Here is a 13,041-nt window from a genome sequence, read left to right as displayed (position 1 = left end):
ACACTGTTGAAAAGAAAGATATACCTGTTGATGTGGCATGTGAAGGCCCAATAGTTGTTACTGTATCCAAACCCAGATCCGCTCCATTACCCTTTTCTGCTGATGTTCTTGCATGGGACTGCTATGACTATGACTCATCCTCCTCTCCTCTCCACCTCCCAGTAACAACGACCAGTCAGACTCTTTCTGCTCGGGACCGGACGGCATTAACGGCATCCCTCTGGTGACCAGGATATGACTTTTGTCGTTCCACAGATGTTGTTGTTCTTTTTCCGTCAGATAGTAACAGCAGCCGATGAATTCTGCTTTGAACTCTGTTTGAATTCAGTGCGATTGCACGTGAATATTTCAAGAATCCAGCTCTGGTCTTTGGTTCTGATTGTGAGAGTATAACATCCACTTCATCTGCCATCAGTGAGACGTTTATCCACTTCTCTCTCAGTCCTCTAGTTTGTCTCTGACTTCTGTCAAAGCTGCTGTGACGTCCTCAAAGTATAGCAGAGGACTAATGTTGATGTTAAATGAGTGTGGACTCAGAGTGAACACAGCGAGGGGAAGTTGTGGAGGAACTAGTTTTAATCATCTGTTTGGAGAAGCTGCTCAGCTCAGAGATCTCCTGCTGCAGCTTCTCCTGAAGATCTTTGACTCGACCCACTTCAGCTCTCTGCTAGGATCTGACCTGCAGCTTCACATCAACGCTTCTTTCCTCTATGAGACGGATCTTTTCACGTTCCATCCATGAATGAAGTAAAGTCTGTTTTGGTTGTAGCGTCCCTAATGGCCGTTGCTTTTTGCAGGAAACAAAGCTTTAGGCCTGAAACACAATTTGACATTAAATAAATAAACACTTTTTACACACAGTGACTAGTTTTGTCATACTTGACTAGATGACCTAAAAATATCTATTTTCTTTACCAATCTCGATATGCATAACACATTTTAGTAATAATAATACAAAAAAAGCCACAGTAAGATCTTCTCAGCAGGATGTTGTTTATGACAAATTAAATCAATATATACTCATTTACTTTTAAAACCTGGAGCAGGTTGAAATATTTCTCCATGAATTCTTTTATTTTAGTTTTCAATGATTGATTATTTTTTGTGCGTATGACATAGACCTATTTTTTGGAACCAAAGTCTGAAAATGTTTCTATTCTTATATCATTTAACTAAAGTTGTAAATGAATGCAATAATGTCTAAGATGTGCAGAATATACTTTTAAATGTACAAATAATTAGATACAGACAGAACACTGAATAATCCATGAACTACGCCCCCACACCACCCGAGGCCCGGATGGGAGGCCGGCAAAGTGAGATCAGTGCAGACGTTCTGACTAAAGCGCCGAGCATGGAAGCTTCCATATCTCCATCCATATTTTCCAAACAGATCCATCCCACTTCTGCATCATTTTTATTTATTGATTGAAAGCAAACCCTTTTAAGTTTCTTTCTTACCGTTATTTTTTTCTTTCCTCAAATTCAAATCCAACCAGCGTGTCTTCAGTAAAAGTAAATAAAGAAAAAACAATACGGTGAAGATAGTGTGTTGATACCAGAGGTGGCTGGTGGAAAATTTCCTACATAAGACTATCCAATCAATTTCAAAAAACATCCCAGAATGATTTAAAACAAAGCTGGAAAGGAAACGCAATACTAATTTGTAGGTCAATAATTACCATTTATTGCAAAACAAAAAATAGTTGTGAATAAAAGGATAACAATCTTATTTGTTTCGCTCTCACAGGAAATACAGTGTAATACATCTAGGTATCCATCTATCTATTATGAAAGAGCGCCACCAGCCCAATGCAACTTCGCTGTGGTTGAAGACGGTACTGCACCCACATGACGCTCTATGACGTATTGACGACAATTCCATTCAATAGAACGCGTCCTTTCAAAAAATAACAAAACAAGCTAACGGCTCGTATTTCATGCTAACAACACAAAACTCACAAACAGTCGTATAATCACCACTGTGGCAGGAACAAATGTGATTTAATCCGGGGGCACCTCACCAATCAGCACCTGAACTGAGCAAAGGGATTTTTTAAATGAATATGTCTTGATAATTTGTAAAAAAATATGCGTTTACGCGGCGGTAGGTAATTTACCCACAATGCAACGGGGCAGCTTTGGCTTGTTTTTCAGACCGCAAAACATGAAAACTAAACCAATTTCATGTTGCAAACCGGTGTCCGGGACGTCAAAAAGCCAGGGACAGGCTCCCATACCTCAAAATAGCCAGTTAAAAAAAACATAACAAGGGTGCACCATGACCGAGTCAACTATGGACCATTAGAAATGAGGGTTGTTATTAATCATACAGGTTGAGCTCGGGGGTTCCTCTCTGACGCGGGTTGCTTCTTCTTGGTGACGCATTCTGTTCCTACTACAGGCTCACTTTCAGTGACGCGGACTGTGCCTCATGCAGGTTCCTCACAAAGTGGGGACTGTAGTTGAGTATGCATGCCCATTGATACGTGATGCCTGATACAGGCTCACCGAGAAGCTCTTGCGACAGCGGACAGCTGACAGAGAGGTGAGCTCTCAATCCCAGTCCCCCTCTCCCCACCCCCACCCACCCACCCCAAACAAACTGTAAAAATGAGCACTGTCTCACGTTTGGTTAATCTACTAAAATTGTATTCACATATGCACATGTAGTGATTTACATTTGACAATATTAATCAACAAAAATTATATTTCTTATCAGTTAAATATAAGTACATCTTTACTTAGATGTGCGGCTTTCCCTTCACACCGGTCCGGCTGATCTGGGCCCAGTTGTGAGGAGAAAATGTACCCATAGTACATCAATGTATTTCATTTTACACTGAAATTCTAATGTCACTCATTAACTTTATCAGTGATTGGCTCTCTCATTTGGGACCCAGCCCGAGATGAAACAGCTGATACATGCAATCAAGTGAGAGAGCAGTTCTTAATTTACAAATATTACTAGGTATAAAATCTATGTTTCAACAACACAAGTATTGACTATTTGTAAAAATGTATTTTTATTATAAACAAAAATTATATATATTTTTTCTTTTTCCCCCATCACTCAAGGTGGGGCCACGCCCCATTGGCCTCAATGGACCAGCCAGCACTAAATACATATTTACCCAGATTCTGTATGGAATGCCGTTTTATTCCAAATTGAATAAATGAATACACGGTAATGCATAATGACACAGTATTTCATTTCACGTTCTTATATGCAAATCAGGGGGCGTGGCTATCTATCACATTCAGAACAGACAACAGAGCCGTGTGCAAAAAAGGCTGGCTAAGGGACGTGAGAGTGTTGACATAATGGAAGACATCGGTGGGCTCCGAGATAGCATGCTAGCATTAGCGGATCAAATCGATCAACGTGGGTTATCTGCAGATACTATTTTGACACATATTGAGGGTTTTTTGGAAATACAAGGGCTTGCGGTTCCCACTTCGGCAGCTCTAGACTGCGGTCAACTCAGCCGACAATTTCAGTGCACGTTTATGCTGACATTTACGGTATGGAGCAAGTAACCGGAATAAAAGCTATTTAATCAAATATTCTGGACAATGACTGAAGCATGTGAGTTAGGGACCAGTCTGACTACTCTTGTACAGTAAATGCAATATTTTTACTGTACAGAGATTTCTTCAAAGTAAAAGGCCTATAATTGCAAGTTCAAAAGCACCATTTCTCAAATACCGTAGAGTAGAGTGAACACAGCGAGGGGAAGTTGTGGAGGAACTAGTTTTAAACATCTGTTTGGAGAAGCTGCTCAGCTCAGAGATCTCCTGCTGCAGCTTCTCCTGAAGATCTTTGACTCGACTCACTTCAGCTCTCTGCTAGGATCTGACCTGCAGCTTCACATCAACGCTTCTTTCCTCTATGAGACGGATCTTTTCACGTTCCATCCATGAATGAAGTAAAGTCTGTTTTGGTTGTAGCGTCCCTAATGGCCGTTGCTTTTTGCAGGAAACAAAGCTTTAGGCCTGAAACACAATTTTACATTAAATAAATAAACACTTTTTGCACACAGTGACTAGTTTTGCCATACTTGACTAGATGACCTAAAAATATCTATTTTCTTTACCAATCTCGATATGCATAACACATTTTAGTAATAATAATACAAAAAAAGCCACAGTAAGATCTCAGCAGGATGTTGTTGTTTATGACAAATTAAATCAATATATACTTATTTACTTTAAAACTTGGAGCAGGTTGAAATATTTCTCCATGAATTCTTTTATTTTAGTTTTCAATGATTGATTAGTTTTTGTACGTATGACATAGACCTATTTTTTGGAAACAAAGTCTGAAAATGTTTCTATTGTTATATCATTTAACTAAAGTTGTAAATGAATGCAATAATGTCTAAGATGTGCAGAATATACTTTTAAATGTACAAATAATTAGATACAGACAGAACACTGAATAATCATTTGATCAAGCTCAGGTTTATTGAGACGGAGAGAAACCAAACGATTGCACTCCGAGAAACTGCAGTTCTCAGTCAACAACTCTTCTTCTGACTAATTATCTTCTGCTGTAACCAAAGCTCTGTACTTTATGGTGTTTCAGGAGGAAAACTAACTCAGTGATATTTACTCCATCAGCTTTGTATTAAACACTGGAACGATGACTTTGGTCATGTTTGTTTATTTATCATGTAAACCTTCAGTTTATTCTTACATTCATCAGTAAAAGCTTTCATATTTCTCTTGATCAGTGGTTTCATGTACAGATTCACTTTATTCACACATTAATATCTCAGATCAGAACATCATTTATGAAAAAAAAATGATTCAGCATTGATAGCGATGATCAAAAGTACACAAAAAAGAAAATGTCTTCAAATCTAGAACCAAGAACTCAATATCGTTGTTGATGTCTTTGCCTCTTTAGATCGATTCAGTGGAAGATAAACATTTAGAACTCTGAAATGTTCATACATAGAAACGTTAGTTCCGGTAACCAAACACCATCATGACACAGTGATATTCTCCTTGGCTAAACAGACGCAGAAACACTGTGAGCATCAAACATGGAGATACAAATGATGATCATAATGAGTTAAAACAGTCAAAGGACCTGCTCACATTCACAGAATCTATCTGGGTGACAACGATAAGGCTGTTTTGGTTTCCCTAATGCTGCTTTTTTGTTCCCATCAGATAATGACAGCTCTGTGTGTGCCGTGTTTGGATCCAGTGGGATTTTAAGTGAATGTTTCAAGAAGCCAGCTCTGGTGTTTGGCTCTGATTGTGAGAGTAAAACCTTCACTTCAGCCACAGTCATGAATTTTGTCCATTTCTCTCTCATGGCGTCCTCTAGTTTGTCTCTGATTTCTGACACAGCCCATGTCACGTCCTCAAACCAGTTCAGAGGACCGATGTTGATGCTGAATGAGTCAGTAGACTCACTGAGGGGGGGCCCTGAGGGGCAGTTCTGGAGGAACTGGTTAAGATCTTCTATGTGTGAGAGCTCCTGCAGCTCAGCGTCGCTCCTCTTCAGCTCAGAGATCTCCCGCTGCAGCTTCTCCTGAAGATCTTTGACTCGACTCATTTCAGCTCCCAGCTGCGATCTGACTTGCATCTTTGCATTAAAGGTTGTTGCCTCTATGAAATAGGTCAGCTGGGTGAAGATCTTCTCACTGTCCTTCAATGCTTTATAGTTTTCCCCCCTCTCCTGTTGAAGCAGCTTCACACCTTCCTCTCTGTCCTGGATTCTCTGCTGGATGTTGAGTCGACTCACCTCCAGCTTTCTCTGCCTCTCAGACCTTTCTGCTGCAGCTGAGACCGTGTCGTGGTCTTTATGTTCATCCATAAAGCAGAGATAACAGATGCTCTGCTGATCAGTACGACAGAAGATCTTCATCACCTCACCATGAAGAGAGCAGATGTTGTCTTGGAGCTCTTTGGAGGGGTCCACCAGCTTGTGATGCTTTAATGCAGCCACATCGTAATGAGGCTGAAGGTGTTTCTCACAGTAAGAAGCCAAACACACCAAACAGGACTCGAAGGCTTTCAGCTTCCTCCCAGTGCAGAAATCACAGGCCACATCTTCAGGTCCAGCATAGCAGGGATCAGCAGGAGCAGGTTGGACTGCATTCAGTTGCTCCACTAGATTTGCTAACGTGGTGTTCTTCACCAGGTCAGGCGGCGGGTGAAAGATCTGACTACACTGAGGGCAGCATTGCCAGTTGGATTTAATGCAGCTCATGCAGTAGCTGTGTCCACAGGGAATCGTCACCGGGTCCTTCAGGACGTCCAGACAGACGGAACAGTCGATGGTCTCCAACAGCTGAGGTGTTACTTCAGCCATTTCACTTCTTATCAGAGACTGAGTGAGAGGTTCTCTGAAATGACTTGAATTTTGTTTCTCTTGTTAATGTCTATCAGGATTCACTTTCTGCCCAATGAGATGCTGGTAACACCCATCTTCACACTTGCATATGAGGGGAGGGTTGATAGCCCCTCCCTCTGCCGTCTCTCTTAGAGGATAATGGGCTTGTTTAAGATCAGACAGTCAAATAATTCCTCACAGCTTTCAAACATCATACAGAATGCCACAGAAATAGTTCCATGCGTTTAGATCTTTGCTGTAGGCTACTTGTAGCTTGCTGACCGTGTTCTGATTTTAATATCTAATTACACTTTGAAAAATGGGTTTTTCTGGCATTACAATCCATTTCTCGTTGTATTTCTGCCTTGTGAAACACTTGCTGCTTGTTCTGATGAGTGCATTGTGAAGCACCTTCATTATTATCAACCACATATATGATTTAGTTAAACCTCCACAGCACAACATGAAACTAGTACCCAACCACCCAGTACTCCCCTTTTCACAATCTGATCGACAGCCGTCAATTTTGGGGCAGACGTGTCTCGTCTCAAACAACCTCATGGTGGTTTCTGGTAGGAAGAGTTTTGGCTCAAACAGAGCAGTAAAAGTTTGAAGGCTCATTTCAACACGAACTCGCAACTCCAAACAGCAGTTCTCAGTGAACGACTCTCATTCCGTCTGAAAAGGCTTCTGATGGATCTGCAAACCTGAAACTCCTCACCCCACCTTTGCTCTGAATGAATCTTGAGTGGATTTGAAAGACAAAAGGACATTCCTGATGACAATGGGGACTCTCACCTGGAAAAGAACATTCACAGGCAGATGGAGTCGCCCTGAACTACCTGCTGAGCAGCAAACAGCCGGCAGGGAGGAACCAGATCAGCTCCTTCTGCTCGTGGTTGCTGATTAATATCAAACATGAATCTGTAACATCTAGAATCTTTATTCTCAACTCAAATTAACTCTATTCATAAAGCACTTCCAACACCACAAGTGGAACCAAAGTGCTGTACAGGAGGTAAAACAAACAGTAAAACCCACAAAAAATATAAAAAATGAATACAAAACATATGATATACAAACCTTTACAAGGCATTATCAAATGCTGAGGAGGTTTTAAGTGCACTCTGAAAGACGCCCAATGAAGGACAGGTTTTTACAGACAGAGGAATGTTATTCCAAAGCCTAGGAGCTGCAACAAAAAAGGCCCGATCACCTTTACATTTTAAACCGGTTCGCGGAACCACGAGAAGCAACTGATCATTTGAGCGTAGAGATCTACTGGATTGACACCGGCTGATTAAATCAGTAACACACTCGGGGGTTAGACCATGCAGAGACTTAAAAACATACAACAGTGCTTTGTATTGGATTCTGTATCTTACGGATAACCAGAGTAGTTTAATTAACACCGGACTAACGTGATCTCTCTTCTTAGTACCTGTTAAAATTCTGAATGCCTCTGAATGCCAATCTGGTATCGTTGGTGATCAAACTTAGTTGCTTCCCCTGTTTGAAGCATTGGAGGAAACAAGCTGCCGGAGTGTAAATATGTTTGTAGCAACTGGTGTCTTTCAGCTAAAGTACTGCAGAGGGTTTTAAAGTTATGCAGTTTCCTGGCACACTGCTTAAAATAGCTGTGCTTGCTTTCAAAGCGCAATGTCCACAATCTAATAAGTGGACCAAAATGAAGGATGAGCTCATGTAGTGCACAAGGTAGTGGTGTTTGGCTTTTAGCAACTTTCCTGGAAACAAAGTGCTTCTTTGATGGAGGTGTTCCTCAATAAGAATCTTGAGATATGCCACTTGGTTGGTATGGATCTTGGGTGCACATATCAGATCAACAACCTCCCTTAGCTTGAGCAATAACTGCCAAACATCCCCTTCAGGTGCAGTTTTGATCCTGTCCCCAATCATTACAGGAAGGAGACGCAAGAGACATGTAAAATGAATGCAGAAATTGACGCTGCACTGAATTTACAAACCTTACATTAGTATGGCATTTGGATAAGTTAACGGAAGAAAAGCAAACACAATTTAGAAACGGTTGGAAGTAAACAACATTTTTGCTAACATAAAACACTACAAATAAATTACTGAACTGATTATTAACGCTAGATTTAGTCAGGACAAAGCATGTTCAGAAAAACATTCAACTTACAGGCAATTATCTTGTCTTTCAGATCCAGTCCTTCTATTGTGTCCCACTCGTTGTTCGTAAAAAAAATGTGGCATGAAAAAAAATGTAACCTGCACAAATTCCGTAACTCAATTTAGTACGCTAGTCGTGCAGGGTAACTTGTTATTTCCACTCCAGTACTGTTGTGCTAAGCTGTACGACCATCCTATCCATTGAAATCAGTCACAGAATGGGTGCACCTGTGCCCAAAAGAGAGTGCAAACGAATACTCCAACTTACAAACACGTGATTTGAGATTAACTCTTTGCGGTCCATGCACATAAAGTTTAACTTTTGAAGTTCCAACAATCGTATTGATTCAATGTGTGTGGAAGTCAAGAGCTTTACCATCTAAACTAACCTATTTGCATAATGTGGTGTATATTGAGAAATTTGTAAAGAAATACCATTGTATGTTAAATAAATAAATACACAGTACACTACTTGCTGACTTTTTACAGTAATTTTTAGGTAACTGTGTTTCTCACATTTTTAATGACGGTGATTATTTGATTACTGTGTTTTTCTACAGTACACAAATTGTTAATTTGATATTATACAGTTAATCAAGGACTTGAATGAATACACAATGAATTACTGTGATATTGTTTTACAGTAGTTTACTGCTCACAATCACGGTCAAAAACGTTTTTTTTCACAGCAATTTTTGGTTAATGCGATTTTCTACAGTACCTTTTTGGCTACGGTGTTATTTCAGAGTACTTTTTATATTCCCTGTGTTTTATACAGTACACAATGTGTTTTTGTGATTTACAACAGTAAATTTTACTTACTGTAATTTAATACAGTACATTTTTGGCTACTGTGATGTTCTGCAGTCCTTTTTTATTTACTGTGTTTTATGCAGTACACAATGTGTTGCTGTGATTTACAACAGTAATTTTTACTCACTGTAATTTACAACAGTACATTTTTGGCGACTGTGATGTTCTGCAGTACTTTTTATTTACTGTGTTTTATACAGTACACAATGTGTTGCTGTGATTTACAACAGTTTTTTATATTTTATTTTACTTACTGTGACTTTCACACTACATTATTGACTACTGTAATCTTTGACTGAATATACAGTTAATTACTGTGAAATGGTTTAAAAAAAAATCAATTTCATGAGAGAGAAAAAGATCGTTCAAGATAAAGGTCTTATTAGCCAGAGATCTCATTGTCACTGGAGTCGGAGTGGTATAAGAAGAGGATCCCCGAGATTAATCATAAAATGTTACTGCACTCCCGTCACGTAAGTAGCGAAGATTCCGATGATTAACTCCTCGATCTGTAGACCGTCGCCTCGCGTACGCCATCCGCGAAGTCTGAGGCATCAACGCCGAAGACGGAAAGACAGGCACAATATATGAACATCTCGAGTTCACGACCATGGCTTCACGACCGTGTTTCAGGAGGAAAACTAACTCAGTGATATTTACTCCATCAGCTTTGTATTAAACACTGGAACGAAGAGAAGATACTTTGGTCATGTTTGTTTATTCATCATGTAAACCTTCAGTTTATTCTTACATTCATCAGTAAAAGCTTTGATGTTTCTCTTGATTCACTTTATTCACACATTAATATCTCAGATCAGAACATTTATGAAAAAAAAATATCCAGCATTGATAGCGAGGATCAAAAGTACACAAAAAAGAAAATGTCTACAAATCTAGAACCAAGACCTCAATATCGTTGTCGATTTAAAGAATAAAGAACAGTATTAACGTATGAATCCAAATATCAAACATTTAGAACTCTGAAATGTTCATACATAGAAACGTTAGATCCGGTAACCAAACATCAGGACACAGTCAAACCCTGAGATGACTTGTGTCTATTTGAACTCAGCAGTGTCTCCACAGTTGACAAGCTGAATTCCAGCATAGAGAGGCTGAGTGAACGTGGTGTGGACTCTGTGGAGGAGCGTCATGGTTTCAGAGACGCTGTAGAAGGACAGAAGGCCTGCTGTGTGGTCCAGGTACACTCCTACTCTGGAGGACACAGGACCTGAAATGGGGGTTACAATGTGGTTGTGTCGGAAGATATAACTGCTTTTTGCACAAGTTAATGCCCAAGATTTGTCATTCAATCCAAATGTAACTTGATCACAGTTCCCTTTTCTGCTGATATCCTTGTATGCGACTGCTACAACAACCTCTCCTCTCCACTCCACCTCCCAGTAACAACGGTTAACCAGACTCTCTCTACTCAGGACCTGCTCACATTCACAGAATCTATCTGGGTGACAACGATAAGGCTGTTTTGGTTTCCCTAATGCTGCTTTTTTGTTCCCATCAGATAATGACAGCTCTGTGTGTGCCGTGTTTGGATCCAGTGGGATTTTAAGTGAATGTTTCAAGAAGCCAGCTCTGGTGTTTGGCTCTGATTGTGAGAGTAAAACCTTCACTTCAGCCACAGTCATGAATTTTGTCCATTTCTCTCTCATGGCGTCCTCTAGTTTGTCTCTGATTTCTGACACAGCCCATGTCACGTCCTCAAACCAGTTCAGAGGACCGATGTTGATGCTGAATGAGTCAGTAGACTCACTGAGGGGGGACCCTGAGGGGTAGTTCTGGAGGAACTGGTTAAGATCTTCTGTGTGTGAGAGCTCCTGCAGCTCAGCGTCGCTCCTCTTCAGCTCAGAGATCTCCCGCTGCAGCTTCTTTTGAAGATCTTTGACTCGACTCATTTCAGCTCTCTGCTGGGATCTGACCTGCTCCTTCACATCAGAGCTTCTTTCATCCATGAGACGGATCAGCTGGGTGAAGATCTTCTCACTGTCCTTCAATCGTTTATAGTTTTCCCCTCTCTCCTGTTGAAGCAGCTTCACACCTTCCTCTCTGTCCTGGATTCTCTGCTGGATGTTGAGTCGACTCACCTCCAGCTTTCTCTGCCTCTCAGTCCATTCTGCTGCAGCTGAGACCGTGTCGTGGTCTTTATGTTCATCCATAAAGCAGAGATAACAGATGCTGTGCTGATCAGTACGACAGAAGATCTTCATCACCTCACCATGAAGAGAGCAGATGTTGTCTTGGAGCTCTTTGGAGGGGTCCACCAGCTTGTGATGCTTTAATGCAGCCACATCGTAATGAGGCTGAAGGTGTTTCTCACAGTAAGAAGCCAAACACACCAAACAGGACTCGAAGGCTTTCAGCTCCCTACCAGTGCAGAAATCACAGGCCACATCTTCAGGTCCAGCATAGCAGGGATCGGCAGGAGCAGGTTGGACTGCATTCAGTTGCTCCGCTGTTACTTCAGCCATTTCACCTCTTATCAGAGACTGAGAGGTTCACTGAAATGACTTGAATCCTGTTTCTCTTTTTAATGTCAGGATTCACCATTTTCTGCCCAATGAGATGCTGGTAACACCCATCTTCACCCTGGCATATCAGGGGAGGGTTGATAGCCCCTCCCTCTGCCGTCTCTCTCGCTGTAGGCTACTTGTAGCTTGCTGATCGTGTTCTGATTATAATATCTAATTAGACTTTGGGTTTTTATGGCATTACAATCCATTTCTCATTGTATTTTTGCCTTGTGAAACTTTTGCTGCTTGTTCTGATGAGTTCATTATGAAGGACCTTCATTATTATCAACCACATATATGATTTAGTTAAACCTTCACTGCAAAACATGAAACTAGTAGCCAAAGGCTCAGCAGAGGATGTTGTTCCTGAGGCAGCTGAAGAAATTCCACCTGCCAAAGACGATGATGGTGCACTTCTACACGGCCATCATGGAGTCCATCCTCTGCTCCTCCATCACCGTGTGGTACGCTGCAGCCACTGCCAAGGACAAGGGCAGGCTGCAGCGTGTCATCCGCTCTGCAGAGAGGGTGATTGGCTGCAATCTGCCGTCTCTTGTTTGCTTCCAGGACTTTGAAGCGGGCCAAAAGGATTGTAGCCGACCCCTCTCACCCCGGACATGAACTGTTTGTGCCCTTTCCATCCGGCAGAAGGCTGAGGTCCATCAGGACTAAGACCTCCGGCCACTCATCAACAGAGCCCGGGTCCTTCCTTGACTGACTCTCACTCTCATGTACATTCACTATGTCACTTGTCACTTGTAACTTTCTGTTTAGCTGGTGCACTTTATCTTTATTAGGGCCTGAGCCGACTGAAAGTCGGGCGAAAGCCCTATTGAAATTGCAAGAATTCTTCTTATTATTATTATTATTAGGGCCTGAGCCGACTGCAAGTCGGGCGAAAGCCCTATTGAAATTGCAAGAATTTTTCTTTTTCTTATTATTTCGCCACTTCGAACGCACTTTTGGGGACTTTATCATGTTCAAAAACTCTTGAATTTTTGCACGCGCATCAGAAGTGCGCAAAATTGACGTATGATTCGGGTCCCGCAATTAGAGGAGAGAAAAAAGAACTCTCTAGCGCCCCCCAAAGTGGCCGCAATGTTAATTTTTTTTTTTACTTTTACCGATCGACTTGGAACCTTTTCACACAGGTTCTCTTGGATGTGCTGTACACAAAAAAAATTATGGTATGCAAAT

At 41.1% G+C, this 13,041-nt stretch overlaps 2 protein-coding genes across 2 annotated transcripts; both read right to left on the bottom strand.

Annotated features, from left to right (window-relative positions):
* Positions 1–28: 28 nt before the first annotated feature.
* On the bottom strand, positions 29–6,331 carry LOC119209032 (E3 ubiquitin-protein ligase TRIM62-like). The gene is made up of 3 exons (XM_062557566.1): positions 6,067–6,331; positions 5,092–5,832; positions 29–190 (listed from the first exon to the last, which is right to left on the bottom strand). Exons 1-3 carry the CDS (start codon positions 6,329–6,331, stop codon positions 135–137), a joined length of 1,062 nt encoding a protein of 353 aa, XP_062413550.1. The 3' UTR covers positions 29–134.
* A 4,043-nt stretch (positions 6,332–10,374) lies between these two features.
* Positions 10,375–11,802, bottom strand: LOC119209517 (tripartite motif-containing protein 16-like). Its single transcript, XM_062557826.1, has one exon. It carries the CDS (start codon positions 11,800–11,802, stop codon positions 10,375–10,377), a length of 1,428 nt encoding a protein of 475 aa, XP_062413810.1.
* Between the last annotated feature and the right edge of the window lie 1,239 nt (positions 11,803–13,041).

Source organism: Pungitius pungitius, chromosome 15 (assembly GCF_949316345.1).
Source record: "Pungitius pungitius chromosome 15, fPunPun2.1, whole genome shotgun sequence".
Lineage (NCBI taxonomy): Eukaryota > Metazoa > Chordata > Actinopteri > Perciformes > Gasterosteidae > Pungitius > Pungitius pungitius.
Note: the sequence above shows the minus strand (reverse complement) of the source record. Positions and strands in the feature narration are given on the sequence as shown.

What these genes read in the sequence shown, in the direction of transcription:
- LOC119209032 (XM_062557566.1), bottom strand. Translation starts at nt 6,331, where the DNA reads ATGGCTGAAGTAACACCTCAGCTGTTGGAGACCATCGACTGTTCCGTC. An exon ending in CTATGCTGGACCTGAAGATG is followed by an intron (nt 5,833 to 6,066) that starts TGGCCTGTGATT and finishes ATCTCTGCTTTA; the next exon opens with TGGATGAACATAAAGACCAC. An exon ending in TGAATGTGAGCAGGTCCTTT is followed by an intron (nt 191 to 5,091) that starts GACTGTTTTAAC and finishes GTCCGGTCCCGA; the next exon opens with GCAGAAAGAGTCTGACTGGT.
- LOC119209517 (XM_062557826.1), bottom strand. Translation starts at nt 11,802, where the DNA reads ATGGCTGAAGTAACAGCGGAGCAACTGAATGCAGTCCAACCTGCTCCT.